Raw genomic sequence first — 23,707 nt, forward strand, 5'->3', positions numbered from 1 at the left:
TCTCAAACTTTAATCTCATGTATTATGAACCACATTTAGTGTAGAGCCAAACCATGTCAACTTTTGACCAAACAAATAATAATAATAATAATAATAATAATAATAATAATAGATTATTCAAAGATAATTCCTCTTACTGGCTTGACAGTTTTGCTTTTAGAACTTGTCTGCAAAAAGCCCAAACTGATGATAACAATCAAGATTAGGAACCGTTACGTTTTTGTAAACATCTTTTAATTCATACAGTTTGATTAAAAGGAAGTTTCACCTAATGGCAACATTCCTAGAAACTTAATTTCTTTTTACTCTGTAAAAATTCCCAGAATCACATCAAATTTTTGTGTGTGTATTTATTTTTCTAATTAGGTGTAATTTGCACTTCTAATAGCCTCTGGGGTGATACAATATTTATGCAAGAAACACTTGAAGATTTGCAACACAAATGATTCATCAAACAGATTATTAAATAAGTATGGCTGATGAAATTCTTTACAGGATGTCTTATATGGAGTCTAATATCATTTGTTTAGCCTCTTCCTCTCCTTGTCATGATGGAGACGAATCTGGCAAAGGTTCAGTCTTTCAGTTTTAAAACAAACCTTCTGAAATGAAGGATAAAACAAAAAATCTGATGGTGACAACTCAGCATAACCAGAGAGGTTTGGAAAAATCCCAATCTTGTTCCTTATTTAAACTCTTTTATTTATGGACAGTACCCTTGAAGAAATGTCTTGCAGGACCACAACATAAACAGCAAATCAATACATCCTTTAAATTCAGTTAAAAATGCCATATCCAGTTTATTTTTCTGTCAGAGTGGACGGCTAATCCAGCGGTTCCTGTTTGATTCGAATGACGGAGGTCATGACCCCACGGTGACTTCGTTTGATCTCTCTCCTCAGTACATACTCACTGAACTGGGATGAGTCCACACCGCCGCCACAAGAAGCAGCGATCTCAAAACCTCTTTGCTGCAGTCGCTCCAGAACCTGATTAAAACAACAATTTCCACACAAACACCAACTCATTATTGTCTCTTTAACAAATGTACCAGAAAAACACAGAATTAACATGTGAGCAGTGGTATCATAAAATCCTTCTTTTAGTAAGACAGAAAATATTAGAGGAAAATCATGCTTGATCTCATGAAAATTATGTGACTGTGACAACATATCTGCAAAATGATATTATGTGGTTCATTACATGTATCGCGGCAGTTCCAAGGTGAAATGTCCACTGAGTGATGCTAAAAGAGAGTTTAATTTTCTCTCAAACAGATGAGGTTTTTAAAGTTAATGCTCTATCAAGTTTTAAATCAACGAAACCTACCTACCTACTCTAAACCTACTTTAAAAAATTAACATTCTCTCATAATTTACTCAACTTCATGCCATCCTAGATGTGTATGACTTTCTTCTGCATAACATAAACAAAGAATATTGTATCTCAGCTCTGTTGGTTCTTACAATGCAAGTGAATGGTGACTAGACCATTGAAGCTCCACTTTCACATTTTGAAAGTGAAAGTGGAGATTTATGAAAAAAGGACTAAAATATTGATCTGTTTCTCATCCACACCTACCATATTGCTTCTGAAGATATGGATTTAACCACTGAAGTCTTATGGATTACTTTTATGCTGCTTTTTGGAGCTTCAAAGGTCTAGCCACCATTCACTTGCATTGTAAGAACAAACAGAGCTGATATGATTTGTATATGTTATGCAGAAGAAAGAAAGTCATACACATCTAGGATTGCATGAGGGTGAGTAAATGAAGAGAGAATGATCATTTTTGGGTGAATTATCCCTTTAATTAATTTTTGTTGTAGTGCCTCTAGTGTTCGTTTCATCAGGAAACTGCAGTAAATACGTAAGAGTAACATAAAATCATTTAAGCTAAAATATAGTAATAATGTAGGTTTCTATGAGATCATATTGGCAAAAGCATACAGACAGTGAAAGTATTAAAGACCAGTGTTTGTGTCTTTTCTGTCACAGTACTAACAATTACCCCTTCAATCCCAATATCAATCTAAAATACACCTTCATTTACAACAAACCAGAAATAATGTGTTACCTCATATTATACTGGATATTATTTAGCATTACTATTAATATCAATATTAATAATAATAGTGTAGCACAAGTGTCATTCACACAAACACACACACACACACACACACACACACACGTAGTGTTTCCATGATTTATGGGGACTTTCCATAGACATAATGGTTTTTATACTGTACAAACTTTATATTCTATCCCATAAACCTAACCCTCACAGAAAACTTTCTGCATTTTTACATTTTCAAAAAGCATAATTTAGTATGATTTAGAAGCTGTTTTCCTCATGGGGACCGACAAAATGTCCCCACAAGGTCAGAATTTGGTTTACTATCCTTATGGGACATTTGGTCCCACAAAGTGATACATCACACACACACACACACACACACACACACACACACACACACACACACACACACACACACACACAATTTTCTTTCCTTAAAAGGAACTGAAAAACATCTTGAGATTAATGTAAAAAAAAAATCTTTCCAAGTACCCCCTGGGTTATGTGTGCCTCTGGTTGGGAATCACTGTTATAGACCGTCTGTCCTGTCTCCCATCTGAATAAGATGAGATACTTGAAATCCACTTGCTTATTCTCTCTTTTTATTTATTTCTCTTTATATTTCTCCGTAACTCTCCCTTTTTGATCTCTCTTTCACTCTCTCTCTCACACTCATATTCCTTCCAGTCCTACAGATATTCGCTCCACAGAACTGTGAGATCACATTCCATCATTGTGCCTTGAGGAAGTCTCTTCCTCTTTTTTTCTGTCCAGCACTGCATCCCTCCTTTCCTCTCACTTTGTTCTCTCATTTAGCCTTTTCCCACTATCTTTCCCTTTCTCTATCTTTTTTCTCACCCCCTACCCACAGGTCAAAATTTCTGTCTGTTTTTCCCTCTTTTTCTCAAATTTTTCCTGCCTGTCTTCCTCTACTTTTCTAAATCTCCTGGTTCCATTATGAATTAATTAATGAATGAATGAACATTACATTTATATAGTGCTTTTCTGACACTACACTCAAAGCACTTTACATATTGAACAGGGGACTTTCCTCAACCACCACCAGTGTGCAGGTTCCACCTGGATGATGCAACAGCACCAAGGTGTACCAGTGCCTTTTTACAGTATTGTGTCCCCGTCACTACCCTGGGACCTTTGGACCCACACAGACTGCAGGGTGAGCACCCCCTGATTCAACTCAAATTGCTGCCCAAGTCTGCCATGACAGTTGTTGATTGAAAGAAGGAAATGTGCTCTAACGCCCCTTGCGGCAACATTGAGAATGCAGCACGTACTAGCGTTGTGTTAAGAATTGAGCGCTAACACATTTCACAATGCAAAGACACGTGAAATTGAGCTTGGGTAGCAAGGTGCGTATGCGTTCACGTATTTGCGTAGAGTATGTTTGGGCCTTTAGTGTGACAGCAAGTGCCATGGGCCAAAAGATGTAATAAGCAAACAGGAATAAAGAGCCTCTAGACATACACACAAATATTAAAATAATAATAAAAGTTAATAAAATACAAAAATAAACTAAATATTTTTTTTTTACAAATAAATATGTTATATCCATCTATTTACTGGGACATAATGTCAGGTCGGAAGTCTTATACTCATCCAGGCAACCCAATAAACCCACAACAAATTTTGATAATGATTTAACAATACATAGTATTCTAATGTCGTATACTGTTCGGTAACACATGAACATGTAACATTCTTTTACTCATTTTTAATGCATTTGTTCATCTTAGTTAAAGAGGCCCTATTATGCTTTTGTGAATTTTACCTTTCCATTAGTGTGTAACATAGCTCTTTGTGCATGTAAAACTCTATAAAGTTACAAAGCACAAAGTCCATGCAAAAGGGAGTTATTCTCTCCCACAGACAGCACTGCTCAAGAACTAAAAGAATGAGCTGGATTGTAGTCCAGCCATTTCTTTCCGTAAAGTATATATGTCACTATGTAACACATTTGCATCTAAGGGCTACTTTAGCCCACCCTCAAACTAACGTAGTTATAGCCGAGACCAGGATGAGTTGGGTTAGTGTTGTAGCCATGTCTAGAAGACGCTGTTTTCTTCATTGCGAAAGCAAAACCTCTGTTTGGACTTCTAAAGGCAGACAAATTGAAGTATCAGTGGTTACAAATTATTTTTACCACTATTCCTCAGCAGTACAACCACAACCAATGCCGGATTTTCAAGACAGTTACTCTTGAAAGATGGTGCAGTTCCCACTTTGCTGGGACAACCTGGCGCTTAAGGACCACCACTTGTAAGTATGTTTAATTTTTTGTGGATTTATCTGCTACCAAGAGTTCAAATGCAGAGTTTTGTGGTGTAGCTACGATGTACAATAGTGTGTGTTGAAATAGTTTTCCTAATCAGCTGCGGGTCCACTTTTACTTACAATTGTGTAGAATTATGCAGACTGTTTGTCATTCTTACCATCATGAATAATTATCAAGTGTGGAGACGGATTTATGTTTACAAATGGTAATTTTACATCTGCAATCCACGTTAGTGCTCAATCCACGTTAGTGCTCGGCTAACTTTCTATGTAAGGGTTTACTATTCAGCTGTGGGCTGGCTTTTACATAGAACAAAATGGTCGATCTAAAGTGTCTTATATAATTATATAATTAAAAGCTGTAATGTTACGGCCACTATCCATGGTAGTCCAAGGCTAACTTGCTCATTAAACCGGGAGTAAGCCCCTGTTCTCCGTTCATATATTGGGAGATAAAATGTGGCTACACCCATTCCAGCAAAAGATGACTAACTGAGAAGCACTACGTGTCTTTTACTAGAAGTTTTGTTATGTTCATAATAATCAACAGTGAATTTGTAAGAAAGCTACTAAATGAAAACTTAACACTGTGAAACGTCCTGTTCAAGTCGTGTTTGCAAAGGTGGTTCGGGTTGATCAGCTTGTTCTTCCAAACTTTCATTATTTAATTCATTATCGGACTCGGCTAGAGCTAGTATGGCAGAACCAGTGCCATTGTTACCATAGTTACAGTAGTGTTTACAGAACTGCCCAGAAAGACTCAGGAGCTGAAACTCGGTAATGGAATGGGGCGTTACATTTCTGACACGCTGTATGCGGTTGACCAATCACAACAGACTAGGCCAGCTAACCAATCAGAGCACACTGGGCATTTCGGAAAGGGGGGCTTTAAAGAGACAGGAGGTAAATCAGAGCGTTTCAGCCAGAGTATGTCGATTGGGGAAAAGAAATGTACAGTATGAGAAAAATAACATGTTTTTTGAACATTAAAGCATGTAAATATATTTTATGGGTAGACCCCCAATATAAAATTATGAACCTGTAAATTAGTATAATATGGGCTCTTTAATGTTTATTAATACATATGTTTCATTGTTAGTTCATGTTAGTTCTTAATGATGTTACATTACCAATTTTAAATATTAAACTGTATTAGTATGTGTAGAGATTAACATTAACAGAAGATTACCCAAGATGTAAATATTATCGTGCACTTTCTCAACGACTCCTAAACTAACTTTTGTTCACTGAATAGTAAACCTGTCCTCTTTGATCTCTTTATCTGATTCATCTTGTCTTCATTGGCAACTGAAATCTCAGTACAAAAGGAAGGTTTTGTTTTTGTTGTTGTAAATATCACTCCATGTTGTGATAATTTGCTATCATTATAGGGCCTAATTGAACTTTTTGTGACTAAGATTATTATTATTAAATTTTTTTTTTACAAAACTACCATTAGAATATTTAAAAAAGAAACATGCATTGATTTTATTTATTCATTATTCTTCATTTTATTACGCGTAATAATTTATACGTGAGAGCATTTATCTGATTTTCATTTTAAGTAAAAAAGTACAGTTTTGTTTCTTTCTTTTTCTTTCTACCATCAGTGATTCTGAGAGAAAGTGCATCCTCAGCCTATTGTTGCTATAGAAGTGAATGCAACTTCCACGCACGTCTGATTGACAGTTCAAATCTTGTCTTTCACTTCAGTTAATTTTCTGGTTATTTTTCATTATTTCAGCAGACAGCATGCTTCATATATTCGGATCAACAGTATTAAGTTAAAGAGGGTAAAACTGATCATTCAACTGTACACAAGCATTTAGACACTTTCTGTGCACTGTCCATGTACTGAATGAATACGTGTCCTTGAATGAGCGGGGTTTTCCACGCATTTACTAGTCAATGTCAATGGTATGACCCATTTTAGGGGTGGCCCAGATTATTCAAGACTAGCGGATTTGTAATTTATTTTCAAAAGCCAAATTCAGAAATCATTTGGGTGGTAATAATATAAAATAATAATGAATAAGTATATAAATAAAAAAAAGGTAAGCGGGGGAGTGGGTCAAATCAGTCACCAGGCCACTGGGATTCCACCTGCCGCTCACAACAGCCAGTCTGGGCCTGATATCATCCCATGCAAACAGGAAAGAAAACTGTGCTCCTCAAAGTGATTTCATGGGCTCTTTAAATAGAAAGTAAAATACTAACGATGAGGTGTAAGTTGTTTTGCAATGAGTGTGAGTGTATAAGGTGTTATGCACCTGTACAGAGTTGAGGTGGCAGTATCCATTGAGAGGGAAGCGTATAACATGAGTAGAATCGTGATTCCAGCCAGCGTTGACGGAGTTGCACATGACGTCCCCTATCTCTGGGAAGATGTCCTCGATGAGTGCTTTATCGCCGCTGAGTGTTATCCTCTCTCCCAGCTCGGGGGCCACACGAATGACGACACACTCACACATCCGTGATGTGTACTTAGAGTCCTGCTCAGAACGCCAGCGCTCCAGCTCAGCCTGCAGTGGCTGCAACTGGAAATATCGCGCCTCCTCGTACAGTAGAGAATATTCCTACAGAGACAGATAGATGGCAGAATTGATATTAAAGGGATAGTTCACCCAAAATTAAAATTGTGTTATTATTTACTCACCCTCATGTCGTTCCAACCTGTATGCTGTTATTTTTTATTTTTGAAGAATAGTTACCCAGCTCTAGCCACACAAAACTTAGATAGTGATAGTGAACCATTGAGCTCCAAAAAAGGATACAAAAAGCACCATAAATGTATTTCATGGTAGTCCATATGACTTGTGTGTTATATTCCAAGTCTTCTGAAGCCATACAATAAGTTTGTGAGAGAACCTGACTGAAATCTGAGTCATGATTCACTGATAATCTTGCACTTTCACGTGAGTTTTAGCGTTGGGGAAAATTATCAGTGAATAATGGCTTATATTTGCGTCACACAAACCTATTGTAGTGTACAAGTCATATGGACTACTTTAATGGTGTTTTTTTCTGTTTGGAGCCTGAAAGCCATATTGGGAAGAAATGCCACTCCCCTACCCATTGAATCTTGCAGTATACAATAGATAGACCTAACCCTAACCCTTCGCTACAATGTAATGGGCTTTAGCTAGCTATTTGTAATTTAAAAAACATCAATGGAGCATGATGTTGTCAGGCATTAGATAGCCAGCTAGGCTGTGCCTAGGATCCTATAGGTTGGCATGGAAACACACATTGTAGTTTGACACCTGAGGGGAATATTAAGAGTGACAGTCTGAGAGTTGTTTCGTATGTGAACGGATCGGATGGAATAAACATAGACTATTATGTAATCTTCTCATAAGCACTTTTTTATTAGAATTGTGCAATAGTAAGCAGGCGTACCTTGAGATGTACCTTAAGATTTACCAAAAAAGTTAAGTTGTACCTTAAAGTTAGCTCTTAAGATCCTTGCCATTTTGGGGGATTTTCGCCTGGATTTGGCCTACCCAAATTAAAAAGCTTCCCATTCCCACATACTTTGGCCTAAATACACAGTTTTGGTGTCATTTTACAGGAAACCCTTTGAAGTTGCATAAAACACTGCTAAAAATAAAAAAAAATTAAATATATGTTGTCTGAACAGTAATAACCCTCCTAAAAAGAGACACTTTTTGATTTTTTTAATATAAATTCATTTTTGAAAGTGTATAACTCAAGCCCTGTAAACCCTAGCAGCAAGCAGACAGTTTTGGCTGTTTCCACTAGATGTCAGCAAATACCTGAAAAAGGAATTTTGTCTGTATCATGTTTTATTTAATATCTATTTCAATTTATTTGAAGGGAGGAATATTACCTTTTTTGGTGTACTTTCCGCCTACCCAAATCTAAAGTCTCCCCATACCCATATACAGTGCTATAAATGCAAAATCCCAGTGTAATTTTACAGAAAACCCTTTGTCATTACATAAAACACTGTTGAAAGTGGTAAATATGCGCTCAGGTGTCTGGTGAGACGCGTCTGTGTGTTTTGCGCACGTAACCTACCTAGTGATCACTTCACAGTCAGGATGCAATATCACAGCCCCTGATTGGTCTATTTGATCTTGAGAGACATTGCCGGAAAGCGGAGGGTCTAAGCTTTACGGCAATATATGCTTTATCCGGATCGGATGTTTACATATTTTCCTGGATTGTTGAATATCATATAACATTACTTTGTGGTGTTTCTGCACTCGCGTGACATATCGAGGGATTACTTGGGAACACAACCACAGAAAACACTGAAAAACGGCTCATTTTGCAGAGAATAACCTAAGGTAAAGGATTATGTAGCATTTGTGGCTAACTGTGCTGTCTAGTGCGAGTAGCACGGCAAATATTCAATAATTTCACTTGTATGTTTACAAATGTTGATTGTATACTTCATGATTCATTCAAAGTGTATTAGATATGTGATTATACCTCAATAAAAAGACTTATTGGAACTTCTTACTGGCAATGAGAGCTTTCATTTGATACATGGTTTGTACATGTGCGTCATATTTGAGCGATATGAGAAATATGCGTATTCAAAAACGCACATAATTATGACACGACTTTTGATGGGTGGAACTATGTAATTTATTGTAAATAAGTTACTTAGTGTAAAACAAATGCCAAAGTGATGCATATCTCAAGAAAGTAGACATTCTAAGCTTTCAAATGGTACCAGATATGAGCTCATAACTCCTCCGCATACATTTAAAATTGGAAGTACATTATTACTGACGTAATTTTAAATCCCGGATCCGGGATCGTGGATTTTAAGATCGGGACTGAACATATTTTAGTGCAGCCTGGACTATCTGTAGCTGCAGGCGGTTTCTCCTCCTCTTGCAGCTGCTTAACCAGATGATTACAGGCAGATACAGGATCTAGCAGGTCGAATCAGTCATGTCATTGTACTCCAACTAGTAGCGCATTTCTAACTGTTACTGATTAGTATTCTTGAAGGAACAAACAGCAGCCAGGTCAGATGTCCAAATTATAAAATAATTACAGAACTAACATTTCTGTAATATTTGAAGGCCATTTTGCATATAATGGAGGTTACTGTACCATCTGTGTCACCTTTATCAAAGTACATTTGATTCACTTCGCTCTTTCAGTGCAGAGCATCAGCCTCCACACATGCTGGTGGTTTTCCGAAATGTAGGATGGCAGAGGAATAATAATTTATATGCATGAGCAAGTGTTAACTGATTGGACGATTCAGTAATATTCATTAGGAAAGTGCTATCTGAAACTATAACCTAACAAATCAGGTTGAGCATTCCTCATAAATAAGTCTTCCACTGCCATTCTACATTTCGGAAATACGCCACTGCCTGAATGTCCTACAGACACCTTGACACAGTCGGCTTCGGCTTGCTCACTGGGTTTCAAAATACACTTACTATTTAATTATTATTTTTAAACACAATTCACAATATTATATTATCAAACTACACAATGATCACTCTAAGACATTATAGATATTACGGTTTCATTTTCTATTGATGATGATCTTCTGTAAAGCTGCTTTGAAACGATGTGTGTTGTGAAAGGTGCTATACAAATAAAAATGACTTGACTATTGAAAAAAAAAACACATGAAAAGTTACTAGTCGACTTCAGGCTGACAGTGTCTCCTACATAGTCAACTAGTCTGTGCAAACCCTAGAGCATAATAGCTTTGGATGGTGAGTAAATAATGACAAAAGGTAAATTTTTGTGTGCCATTAAAAACAAATCTAAATATGGCACCAATAAGGATGTACTAGCATTAACACTAGGGCTGTGTATTAATACAGATTTCAGATAGGGCACTATTTAGCTACTGTTGTGTTTCACAACCATGGGAACATGCTTTGTGTCAGTCTCAATGGAATCAGTGCAGTGTTTTTAAAAGGGGGCATGGCTAAATCAATGGCTCAGTCTTGTGGAACTTAGAACGGCTAAAATCGCGTAAAGCACCTTTAACCTTTTCATGAGTAGAGTCTAAATTCCTCTGCAGTGCCCCCTGGAGTGAATTATGAATCAGTGAATCAGCCCTAATTAAAACTTACCTTAAAATCATCTGGGATGAGCAGTTTTGAGGTCCTGAGAAAGTTTAATATGTAGCGGAACATGTGACCGTCCCGATCTATAAAGTAATGCTGTTTCAGGCTGTCCAATACAATGGGCTCTGTGCCATCAAATAAACGGCCAATCCTGCAAAAAAGTAACAGAGAGATATAAAAATTTTTTTGCATTTAACCCAAGAAGGTCTATAATGCATGAAGAGATATATCCGTAAGCATTGCCATTCATCTCAAAGGAAGTTGCTTGGCTGGTGCATTCCCCAATCTGAAGAATTTGACTTGCTTGATGCCATCTTTGCTCATGTGAACTTAGTTGAACCTAGCCCCAGGCAGCTGCCCATGTCGGCCATGCCTAAATCTGCAACTGATGCCATGTGACATCTCACTCTGGAGCTGCAGGAAAATTACATATTCCTAGTGGAAAAATAGTACTCCATTTCATGATTTTAAGAGCCCTCAAAAAAATCTGAGAACTAGTAAAATATTTACTCTAATATAATGAAATAATTGCAATTTATATGTTGCATATGCAGATTTTTTTCCCATCAGAACACTGGCTACTTTTGAATGGTCATCATTGGAGAAACAAGATTTTGCCCACATAATGATGTAGTTACGGCATCTACCAGCAGGGGCTAACTAGCCAAACCTTGACCCCTGTGGATAACTAAATAACAAAGAGCTTTCTTATAAACTTCTTCAGTTTTTATTTGCTAAAACAATAATTATAAAAAAACACATGCAAGTGAAGAATCAAACTGTATCCGTGAATGTGCTCATGCATATTTAGTGTATATATCATGATTGTCCAACAGTGGACAGTCCATTCAGTCAACACAGATTCTTTAAATGTAGCCTGCATCTGCATCAGCTTCTAAGAAGCCATTGCTGGAAGCAGCAGCCCTCATTGCTCCCAATGACAAAAATGTCATCATCCAGCAACCATTATCTGGCAGTCAGCTGAATGATTTGAACAAAAAGTCTAATCACGATTATTTTGAAAAACTTTGCAATTGTGATTTAAACTGCAATATGATAATCATTTGGGAAAAAATATAGATATACAGTACTGTGCAAAAGTTTTAGGCACATAAGGTGTTTAACAAAAACATTCATATTAAGATGGTTATGTATATTTTCAGCATTAGTGTGTCAATAGGTAATACACATTTTAAACTCCCAAACATTCCTTCTGCAAATAGAATTGAAGAACAGGGAGCCCTGCAGCAGATGGCATGGGTCTCACAGAGACCCCCACTGAACATCGAATCAGTCTGAGATATTATAAAGAGACAGAAGCAGTTCAGACAGCTGAAATAGAAGAACTGTGGTGAATTCTCCAAGAAGCTTGGAACATCCTATCAGCCAACAACCAAGAAAAAGGTGTCCAGGTGTACCTAGGAGAATTGGTGCTTTTTTGAAGGCAAAGTTGGTCACACCAAATATTGATTTAGCCTTTTATGTTTATTAGATTTTGTATGATGTTATTTGATAAATGAAAACTATTTATGTCATTATTTTTTAAGACATCCTCACTATCAAACATTTTTCACAAGTGCCTAAAAATGTTGCACAGTACTGTATCTTGATTATTGATTGTCACGTTATTTTATTGATACATTTTTAAATTAGAAGCATAATTTCTCAGTTACCTTCTGTTTATGAAATGTGGTGTAAGAGCTTTGGGAGACCACAAGAAGGTGATATAACCTTTACTGAATTTGGCTGTGGGTAGGAAAGGCGCAGAAGAATCAACAAAGTGACGTTGATGAGTTTGCAGGTTAGTGTATGAAACTGGTGTAACTGTGCAAACTGAATGATTAGAAATGGTGACATTTATTATGCAATTTCTCTGTATGTAGCCTTGAATAGGTTTTTCATTCAAGCTGTCAAACCACAAAATGACATACTTTAACTGAAAATACAGGCTATATGAAAGATACATATACACAATATAACATCCAGTGATGGCTAGAGTAAATAGCCTTTTAATTTGATATTGATTTTTTTTAAAACAGTCAACTTGAATATTATATAATTGTAATATAATAATAATAATAATGTTAAGAAATTATAATAGAAATATTATTATTGTCTAATAATAATAATAATATAACTCAATTGTAATAAATTAAGTTTCTGTTGTTTGTAGTTGAGTTGACAACAGCCTTTTAATGCAGTGAAATGCTTTCATCTCCCTTTCTGTCCAAAAAACCCCTGTGTCATGGGGTTATTTTAGATTGGCATAGTAAACTGTAGCAGCAATACATATGTGAAATTATGCACATGATCAATTAAAGTCATTCTGGTGCTCTTTAAATATACTGTGCTGAGCGAACGATAGCACACCGAACCAAACTCAGAGAACATTCGTTACTCAGGGCACCAGATAGATAGAATTCATACATATATAGCACAGAACTGCTCTGAAAACACATGTGTAATACATGGACCACGTTTACATGTATTTAAGAAAACAGCTGTACACATAAGCGCAGCACAGCGGGAAGCACATTCAGACTATTTATTTACTTAATTAAACTGCAGCCCTCGCAGTTTGATAATCACACTGGGTCATATCATGATTTCGATTTTATTTCGATTAATTGTTCTGCCCTAGTGTGTGTTGTCATATTGATATTGTTTGTGATAAAGTAGCCAAGGGTGAAATGGATCACAACTGTCATTTGTTAGATATGTCTACGCCTTTCTCAGAAACATCTGTGACAAAAAATAAAGGCAAGAGTAGCACTGGCTTGAGCAGCTTTAGTAAGATATTTGAGGCTGTGCTAGATCTGATCTGAGATCAGAGACTGTGTGGACAAGTCTGTTTGATAAAGTATGAGACAATGTGAGAGACTTTATGCATTTTTATGACACAATAGGATGCAGTGTGCGGCTAAAACTGCGTGAGACATTTGAGCAGTTGTGAGACAGGAGCTTGAAGTGCTCCAGGCTCCTTTTGGCCTGTGCTCTGATGTTTGACTCAGTCAGTAGCTACAAGACAATAATACTCTTTGGCATTGCAGAAATATACCGGTCAGTGAGCTAATGAGCACAGACAAGCCACAAACACACACACACACACACACACACACACACACACACACACACACACACACACACACACACACACACACACACACGTTGTGTTTCCATGTTTTATGGGGACTTTCCATAGACATAATGGTTTTTATACTGTACAAACTTTATATTCTATCCCCTAAACCTAACCCAACCCCTAAACCTAACCCTCACAGAAAACTTTCTGCATTTTTACATTTTCAAAAAACATAATTTAGTATGATTTATAAGCTGTTTTCCTCATGGGGACCGACAAAATGTCCCCACAAGGTCAAAAATTTCGGGTTTTACTATCCTTATGGGGACATTTGGTACCCACAAAGTGATAAATACACGCTCACACACACACACACACACACACACACACACACACACACACACACACACACACACACACACACACACACACACAAAGGATAAGCACACATTATGAAGGACTTGTGTGTGAACAGATATGTTCAGAGTATGACATCTGTTCTCAAAATTTGAAGCAGACTGCCAACTGAATTATATGAGAGTGGTGTAAATGAAATCAACTGTTAAAAATAAAAGCAGAAGAATGGGACATCACTGGACCCACATTCATTGGATAGAAAAGAGTAGTTTGGCATTCTGCTAGATAACTCCTTTTGTGTTCCATGCAAGACAGAAATTCATGCAGAGTTGGAATAACATAAAAGTGAGTAAATGATGACAGAATTTTGATTTATGAGTGTACCATCTGCTTAAAAACTGCAGGAACTATTGGTGTTATGTTTATGTGCCTGTGTGTATTTTACCTGGACTCTGGGAATTTGGAAAGTGTGGCCAGGCTGCTGGTATACATGTGACCCCCTACATCGATATGGACTGGTGCGTTGGCCTTTGTAAGCTGTGCAGGTGTGGGGATGCCAGCTGTGCCCAGCGGGGAGGCAGGCGAATGCGCCAAGAGAGGCCGATTTGACATGCCCACACTGTTGCTGCGATTCTCCTGAGACACAAAAAACATGTTGGTTGAGACTATAGTTCAGATCTCTGCAATCCCAAGATTAATATTCATAGTTAAAGGTCAAATGTGCTGTAAACAATTTTTTTATGGAATGGTATGCAGAACATTTTCCTTCTCACTGAAAGATATCACTGAAATAAGTGTCCTGAAAAGTGTCTCAATGGCTTCTGTGACAGAACTAGACTGTGTAAACAACAAACAAAAATGTGACCATGGACACGTTATTTGATCAGCCATTCAGAAGACGTTGACGTGCTTTCTGACTTTTAATCATTTTGCAAGTTCTCATATTGTAGTAGTTGAAGCGAATCATTCATATTCAGATTCATCACAGTTGTCAGCTGAGGGCGCTATTTTGCTTCTGTTGTGTTTGACAATTGTGAGAAGACATACTGCTCTGCTGTTTGGTGCTCTATTCTATCTTTGCAGGGTGGTGTTTTGGAAAGAGGGGGTATCTAATTCAAAGGCTCAGTCTCTTGGAAGTTCCAGAATGGCTAAAATCGCTTTTATCGCAGCACCTTTAAAAGTATAGTTCACCCCAAAATTAAGCTTCTCTCATCATTTAGTCACCCACATCTCAGTTGTGGATGACTATCTGTCTTGTGCAGAACACAAATGAAGAGTTTTAGGTCCTAAAGGTCCATACAATGCAAGTGAATGGTGGCCAGAATTTTAAAGGTCCAAAAAGCACATAAAGGCAGCATAAAAGTAATCCACAAGACTCCAGTGTTTAAATCTGTCTTCAGAAGTGATATGATTGTGTTTAAAGTTTTTTTAATAAAAAACAGATCAATACTTAAGTTCTTTTTTTAACCATAAATCTCCACTTTGACTTTCTCCTTTTGTTTTTTTGCCGATTCAAATTCTTTATGCATATCGCCACCTACTGGTTGGGGCTAGTCAAAGGTGGAGATTAATAGTTAAATAATAATTAAATACTGATGGTGTTTTTTCACCCTAACCAATCATATCACTTCTGAAGATATGGTTTTAACCACTAGAGTCATATGGATTACTTTTATGCTGTATTTATGTGCTTTTTGGACATTGAAAGTTCTAGCCACTATTCAGTTGCATTGAATGCACCAACAGAGTTGAGATATTCTTCTAAAAATCTTTGTTTGTGTTCTGCAGAAGAAAAAACATTATACATATCTAGGATGGCATGAGGGTGAGTAAACAATGAGATAATTAAAATTTTTCTGTGAACTATCACTTTAAGTCACGTAAAGTCAACATGAAACGACAATCGCAACCCATTTTACTCCTGTAATGTGAAATATTTATAAGTGAAACAGGTTATTCAAAGAGTTTGTAAAAAGTGGTCTCTATATGACAAGTGGAAAAATAAGAGGTACTGGTGGCATTAGCCAAAAATAAATGTTGTTTCAAAGGCAAAGCCATAATATTTTGATGCAAGATCAAGCAGACAAACTTTTTTATTTTTTTATTGGAATAACGTGCATTGATAAATTGGATACAATAAGACCAAGAAAGAGTATTAATATAGTAATTAGTTCATTTAGAGTTCATGCTGACTTTAAGGGGGAATTTCCAAACAGAGTTCCCAAACACTCTTAAAACTCATGCCGCTGTCAAGCGCTTTAAACGATACAATATTTTGAAAGTGTTGCAGGTTCACAGTGTTTACACACTTCTTGGAAGTCAGCCTACAAATGGCTTACTTATAGTTGCTTCTGCACATGAAACTTAGATAGGGGAAAGTATTTTAAATGCATTTAGCCAATGTGAGCATGGAATTAGAGGACACAACAAAAAACACAAACAATCATTTTACCTTGACCACTGCATTACAACACGACTGGAAGGAATTACATTTACCAATGATAGCATTACTGGTGACTACGCTGTGAGCACTAAACATAATTTATTACTATAGCCTCGCTCTCATTAGCATCATCCGGGGCTCATTCCAAGTGCTTTGTTTGACATAATATCTGCTTGTGCTGGTAATAACTGTTTGCTAAATCTCTGCGGTCACTACTGAGGCACAATGAAACAGCCAGCGGCAAACTTTCCTTTAAAGATGAAAAACAGAAAAGAAACAAACAAACAAAACTGTAACATAAGTGTACTTAGCGCAAGTGCATATCAATGCCTTTTTTGCCTAGAGCAAAGTAAAGCTATCTGAGTCGACTGTCTTGGAGAATGAAACATGCTGAGAGAATGGGTTCACAAGGTTAGCTTATACAGAGTCCTGAAAACAAGCATAAACCCTGTTATACACAAAACATGTGCAAGTAAACATGCATCCAGGCTAATACATTAAAGCACTAATGATAAACATATCTGGCACTACTGGGTGTTTAGCGGTAACCATTTTTCTGATGGTGGTTGAATGCCTGTGGGAAGACTAACTTTAGCCAAAAATGCTTTTTCTCATCCCTCATTTAAAAAAAAAATTATATTAATTTCTTGCTAATCTTAGTTTTGTAGTGTAGGAAGTGAAGAAATTAGAGAATTATGTGGAATTTTGTTTTAATTCAATTATCAGAGGCTTTTGACCAAAGAAAGTGTAATTTGCATAGTCATTTTTACTCACATGTATATAAAATGTAAATATACATGTCGTGATATAGCTTAAGCTTAAAGAAAAAAGCTTGTTCACTCAGCTGTATTGAAACAGTATTCAAACTGAATTTTATAGGGGTGTCAATTGGGAACAGAGCAGTAAATTAGTGTAATACATTAAAGTGACAGTAAAAAAAGTGATACATTAATGCAAGACATTAAGACACTGGCAATTCCTAAACAGAACAGAATTGGGGTGTTAAATGCACAAATAATATATACACTGGCGGCCAAAGGTTTTCGGAAGGACATTTTTACTTTAATTACCCAAAGTGGCATTCAGCTGATCAAAATGTATAGTCAGGACATTACTGATGTAAACAACAGCACCATCACTATTTGAAAATGTCATTTCTGATCAAATCTAGACAGGCCCCATTTCCAGCAGCCATCACTCCAACATCTTATCCTTGAGTAATCATCATAAATTGTTAATTTGGTACTAGAAAACCACTTGCCATTATATCAAACACAGCAGAAAGCTATTTGTTTCATTAAATGAAGATTAACATTGTCTTTATTTTTTAGTTTCTACAGTATGCAATACACTGGCATGTTTTAAGGTCAATATTAGGTCAAAAATGGCAAAAAAAGAAATAGCTTTCTCTAGAAACTCGTCAGTCAGTCATTGTTTTGAGGAATGATAGACTATACAATGCTTGAAATTGCCAAAAAACTGAAGATTTCATACAAAGGTGTACACTACAGTCTTCAAAGCCAAATACAACTGGCACTAACAAGGACAGAAAGAGATGTGGCAGGCCAGATGTACAACTAAACAAGAGGATAAATACATCAGAGTCTCTAGTTTGTGAAATAGACGCCTCACATGTCCTCAGCTGACAGCTCCATTGAATTCTACCCGCTCATCACCAGTTTCATGTACAACAGTAAAGAGGAGATTCAGGGGTGCAGGCCTCATGGAAATAATTGCAAAGAAAAAGCTACTTTTGAAACAGAAATACAAAAAGAATAGGTTATAGTGGGCAAAGAAACAGACATTCAACAACAGGTAATTGGAAAAGAGTGTTATGGATCTTAACCCCATTGAGCTACTGTGATTTCAGTGCATGCCTACACACACAAAGTAAAGGAATAGCATTATGATGGTGTACAACAATCTACAAGGAAAAGAAAATTCCTGAAAATAAATATTTTTGTGTATTGAAGAGAAAATACGTATAATATGTATCTGGATGTGGCACTATCACTGGAGCACTCTGTTTGGTTTGATTATGTGCATTAATGTAGTGTAATGCAGCTGAAGTCTACACTGAAAAATATTACAAGAAAGATATACTTGAAGGTATAGTTCACCAATTAAAATTCTCTCATTATTTACTCACCCTCATGCCATCCCAGATATGTTTGACTTTCTTTCTTCTGCAGAACACAAATGCAGATTTTTAAATGATTATTTCAGCTCTGTTAGTCCATACAGTGCTAGTGAATTGCAGCCAGAACTTTGAAGCTTCAAAAAGCCCATAAAGGCAGCATAAAAGTAACCTATTTAACTTCAGTGGTTTAATCTATATCTTCAGAAGTGATATAACAGGTGTGGGTGACACACAGATCAATATTTAAGTCCTTTTTAACCATAAATCTACACTTTCACTTTTAAAATGTAAAATAATGTGAAAGTGAAGATTTACAGTAAAACAAATGACTTAAATATTGATCTTTCATGTTTGCTGTGATTTGTGGAGCTTCAAAGTTCTGGTCACCATTGACTTGCATTGAAAGGACCAGCAGAGTTTAGATATTCTTCTAAAAATCTTAAATTGTGGTCTGAAGAAGAAACAAAGTCATACACATCTGGGATGGCATGAAAGTGAGTAAATGATGAGAGAGTTTTAATTTTTGGCTGAACTATCCCTTTTTAAGTGCTAGCACACTATTTGTCTTAGTAAATTGAAATGGTATAAAAGTAAGTATAATGTCATTAACTTCATGACACTATATTGATTAAAGTGAGTATATTTAACTCAAATATTTCAGTTAATACAGCAGCTTTTACTTACAAATATGATGTACATGGAACTTCACATTTTGAACTTTCCTTATAAACACATTTAATCATGCTACTCTATGTAGTTTACTAATTAGACAACATCACCTTACATTACTGGCAATAGAAGCAAGATACAGAGCTGCACGTGCAGACCACAAAACATGGTGCACAAAACATGATGATGGTAACAATCAACAGGTAAACAAAAACAACAGTAAAAATGGTGTAAATCAACTTGCAAACAGTGAAACCATGCAAGCTCATTAATTATTCAATCCCAGTGTATGCTGGAAACACCAGCTTCGAAAAAATAAGTAAAATGTACTCAAATTAAAGAATAAAAATGATAAGGTTTTCTATTTTAGAATTGATACATGGTGACACATTGTAAAGATAAAAAACAATCCTAAATATTACTATTTACTTATGAGCTAGAGCATTCATTTTTACTTGTATCAAGTACCAATGTAGAATGTTCTTAACATTTTCAAGTTCATGCTTAGACTTTCTTCTTCAATGTAAAAAGTACTTAATATTTTCTGCTATATTTACTTCAGCACAAAATCCTTTTTTTATTTGTATTTGTACGCTTGACACACTACAAACAGCTTTTCACAGACATTGTGTTTAAGAGTCAACGTTTCTTGTTGGAGTGCTGCACAGGTGCAATAGCTCATTCCTCCGCAGGCAAAAAATGCTTTTAGTTTTCACACTCACCTTCACTCACCTGCTAAGGGTAAAGGCCCAGGAAAGAAATCAGGACCTGTTTTAGTATAGCCTACTTAAAAAGCATAGCCTAATAATATTCAACAAGAATCAATCTTAATCATTCATAATAGGCCACCACTGGTGGCTTTTGCAGTGGCCTCTGACTAAAGATAGAAATGGACTTGTTTTCAGAGTTAGAAAAAAAAAAAGGACAAACACATAGCAATAAACTTGTTTAAAAGTCTTAATGCTACCTAACCATATAGAGAAACTCTGAAATAACAAACAAACGAGCAAACAAAGAATACACAGAAAAACTTGTTTGGATCATCGTGGAGGACCAGTGACAGGACAATTCAAGGTTGTGTTTCAGGTCAAATTGAAAGCATTCTCTCTGAGGACTACACAATGACATTTTAATGAACAAGTAGCCTAAACGAGGGACTTTTCTGGCCAATGCTCCTCGTAAAATGACATACAGAAGAGTCAGATTTGACAACCCACTGTTGTTGCTTTTATTCATTCATTTGCCTACATTTGACTCACAGAGGACAGCTTGTAACACTTATTTCACGCTCTTGCAAGACAGCAATGTGCACAAAATCGTTTTATTACGTTATGCCGATTTGCAAAAGATGAAATCGCTATAAGCCTACCTGTGAGGGAAGCATATGAGGGGGTTCTCCGTTGCCTTCGCAATGAGAGGTAACCCGAGCGGTGACCGTCGGAGACTCCGCGCGCTCCACAGTAGCGCGCGCGCACAGTCTTTTTGGCGATGCCCCTGGCCCTGGTCCTGAAACGCTCACCGGATAGACGAGCGTCCGCGGGCGCTTGAACACTTTCTGCGGTTTGAGCTCGGGCTCTTCCTCGCAGTCCTGCGCACAGCTCAGCAGCAGGTGCTGGAAGTGATGTGCCTCGCGGGCTCTGTTGACCGTTTCCGGAGAGACGTGGAGAGGCGCTAACTTTGACCCGATGCCCGCAATGCCGTTGAGCGTTGCTATGGAGACCGCGCCAATGCAGTGGTTTGTGTAGGTCTTTGACAATTTGGCGGCCCGCGAGAGCATCTGCATTCTCGTGCCCAGCAGGTTTTTACCGATAGCTTTATTCTCGTACCAGGTCGTGTCACTTTCGCTGCAGTGATCCCGCGGACGCTGGAAAAAAGCCTTGCAGAGAGGATTGCGCTTCGAGAGGTACTTCACGAAACTCGCGTAAGGACAAAAGTCCGTGCCGGTCTCGTACATGCGGGGAAGGTTGTCATCGTCCGTGTCAGACCTTTTTTTAGTCCAGGAGGAGGATCGAGATTTGTGGTACGGCCCGAGAGCTTTGAAGTACACAAACTTTCTTCCGTCCTCGTCCATGGCTAAACCGAAAGAGTCCTCCTCGAGCTCTCGCTGATTCTCCCGTCCCCTCGTGCAGAAGTACATGCAAGTCTCGAACCACACTTTATTGAGCAGCCCGAAAGGCGTGCTGGCGCTGAACACTGCAGAAGTGTAGAGTTTTCTCAGGTCCGAGCGCGTAATGGCTTGTTTCTGCACCACGGGACCGGCGCCCTGCTCCTCCAGTTTGCGTATGACCGCGGCGAGCGCCAGGTTTGCACTGCGCAGCTCGGGGTCCTTGGTGAGGTCGAGCGTGCGGCAGAAGGGGGGCTCATTCAGGTACCGGTTGAGCGAGCTCCGTATGCTGATGAGAGAAGACTTGCTGTACAGCTGGCCGCTTTTGGAGCGCGCCTCGGAATAGAAAGAGCGCAGCATTTTACAGAGCGCGTGCTTATCCATGCTCTCAAAGTCCGTACTTTGCGTCTTCTCCGTCAGGTATTCCCTGAAGATTCGCACCGCGTATCGGGTGGCCAAGCGCGTGTTCTCACTAAGCCTGGAGCGATCGGACGGGGAGCGATGCATGTCTCCCTCGGGCTCCGAGTCTACAGCTGCGCACAACTGGTCGAGCTCGTCCCCGCAGCGCTGGTCCGTATTCCGCATGAGGACCGCTTCCTCCGTTTCCACGGTAGCGCAGCTGTCGGGCTCCCCGCACTCCTCCCACTCTAACTCGGCTTCTTCTTCTGACATTTCTCCCTCGTCCCCAGTGATCTGGATCTCCTGTATCTCTCCCTCCTCTTCCTCGGCTGAGCCTCCGTCTCTGTCCCGATCCTCTGCCATCAGGTCCGGTTCATCTCTACAGCAGCGGTCCCTGCTGCCAGGCATTCTCGCCATAGTGCAGTCTGACAGTGTATGAGTCCCGAGGCAGTGCGCATGCGCTATATTGGACCGCAGCGCTTTTTTGTGTGTGTTTTAGTGACCTTCAGCTACGACTTAGCACAATCACGCGCTCTTAAAGGTGCAGGGAAAGGGGAGCTAGAATCCCCAAAATTAAAGCATGCTCCCATACACCCACTCTCAACACACTTAGAAAAAGAGATACATGATGAGAAAGAGACAAACAGTCAGCTATACTCTGTATTGGACTGCAACTGAGTTAGGCAATACATCTGTAATCATTCCTTCCAACATGCATTACAAGCATCACACACACACACACACACACACACACACACACACACACACACACACACACACACACACCTGCTAATTATTAAAAGAGCATGCAGCTCAGGCAGTCTTGATTTGGGATTTTCCTGTAGCAGCTGTGATCTTGTCTAACCCTGAGGCCATACTGTAGATCTTTCTATGGGTATGTCATGTGTCTATACAGCCTTTTGTATATATGTAAGAAAGAGAGACAATGTGACATTACTTTCCCTGTTCAGAGAGAGAGAGACAGTGAGAGAGAGAGATGAAGGTGTGATGAGCTAATTGCTATTTCTGTGAAAGTGCACATCCTGAGGTGTCTGTATGCCATGATTGCCAGTATGCATGAAATACCACACTAAAAATAGTTTCATTGAAAACTCACAAACTCAAAATCACCATCTGACACAACTCTAAATAGGCCGACTAAATTCTAAAACAGCTTTTTATATTTTTTTGCTATTCAAGTTTTGATTGGATTATATTTAACTTCTGCTGCACTCAAAAAATAGCTCTTTTGCTGAACTTGATTCAACCATGTACAGTAGTTCAAAATGTTTTCTTAACTTGAAATTACTATGTAATCTGAACACAAACACTTTGTGTAGAAATAACCTTGTTGAATTGAGTTAACCAACAAAATGAGATGTGTCAATGTAACTCAAATAAATCTCTTTAAACTTTCACTAGTTAGTATATAAAGAAATAAATATTAGCATGCTAAATAAATACTGGTTGTAAGTATATGGTTAGCACAGCAACTGCTCAATGAAGCAGGAATCAATTCCATGTTCGACATTGTCCTGTCCTCATCGTTAGCTCAAGCTCCACTCTTCACCATAAAGGTAATCCCAAAAAACTCCAACATAAAAGGAACTCAACTAAATCTCAATATAACAAAACATTAAACACTAACAAGTATGCCCCTTTATATTCGTCTCACACAAAAAACATAAAATAACTCTTAATTTCAACATTTGCTCTCCCTATCCAATCCAATGCTACATTAACAGCACAAACAGTATTTATGTAGTCTCAACTCAAATAGATGGTGAACTTCCATTTTACCCATTTAAATTATATAGAATAAAAAGAAAGCAAGTTGTGAGAAAATGTTCTAGAATTGTTCATTTTAACTAAGTAAATTGAATATAGCAAAATTTCTTTGAATGTGTTCTGATATGCGTTTATGTGCTGTGACTTTTACTTTGTACTGAAATATTTCTCAGATTTCCATTTTCTCTCATATTCTGTAAACAGAGCGTCTCTGGATTATTTCAGTGCTACTCTTTAATGCATTGGTATTTTCATGTATACATGATTGCACTCAAAATT

The 23,707-nt window shown here is 37.8% G+C and overlaps 1 protein-coding gene across 1 annotated transcript; it reads right to left on the reverse strand.

The window, feature by feature from the left end:
* Positions 1-217: 217 nt before the first annotated feature.
* kctd1 (potassium channel tetramerization domain containing 1) lies at positions 218-21,918 on the reverse strand. The gene is made up of 5 exons (XM_052095424.1): positions 20,507-21,918; positions 14,331-14,521; positions 10,453-10,597; positions 6,640-6,945; positions 218-989 (listed from the first exon to the last, which is right to left on the reverse strand). The coding sequence occupies exons 1-5, from the start codon at positions 21,911-21,913 to the stop codon at positions 825-827; spliced, it is 2,214 nt and encodes a 737-aa protein (XP_051951384.1). The 5' UTR covers positions 21,914-21,918; the 3' UTR covers positions 218-824.
* Positions 21,919-23,707: the final 1,789 nt, after the last annotated feature.

Source organism: Xyrauchen texanus, chromosome 28, assembly GCF_025860055.1.
Source record: "Xyrauchen texanus isolate HMW12.3.18 chromosome 28, RBS_HiC_50CHRs, whole genome shotgun sequence".
NCBI classification, from domain to species: Eukaryota; Metazoa; Chordata; class Actinopteri; order Cypriniformes; family Catostomidae; genus Xyrauchen; species Xyrauchen texanus.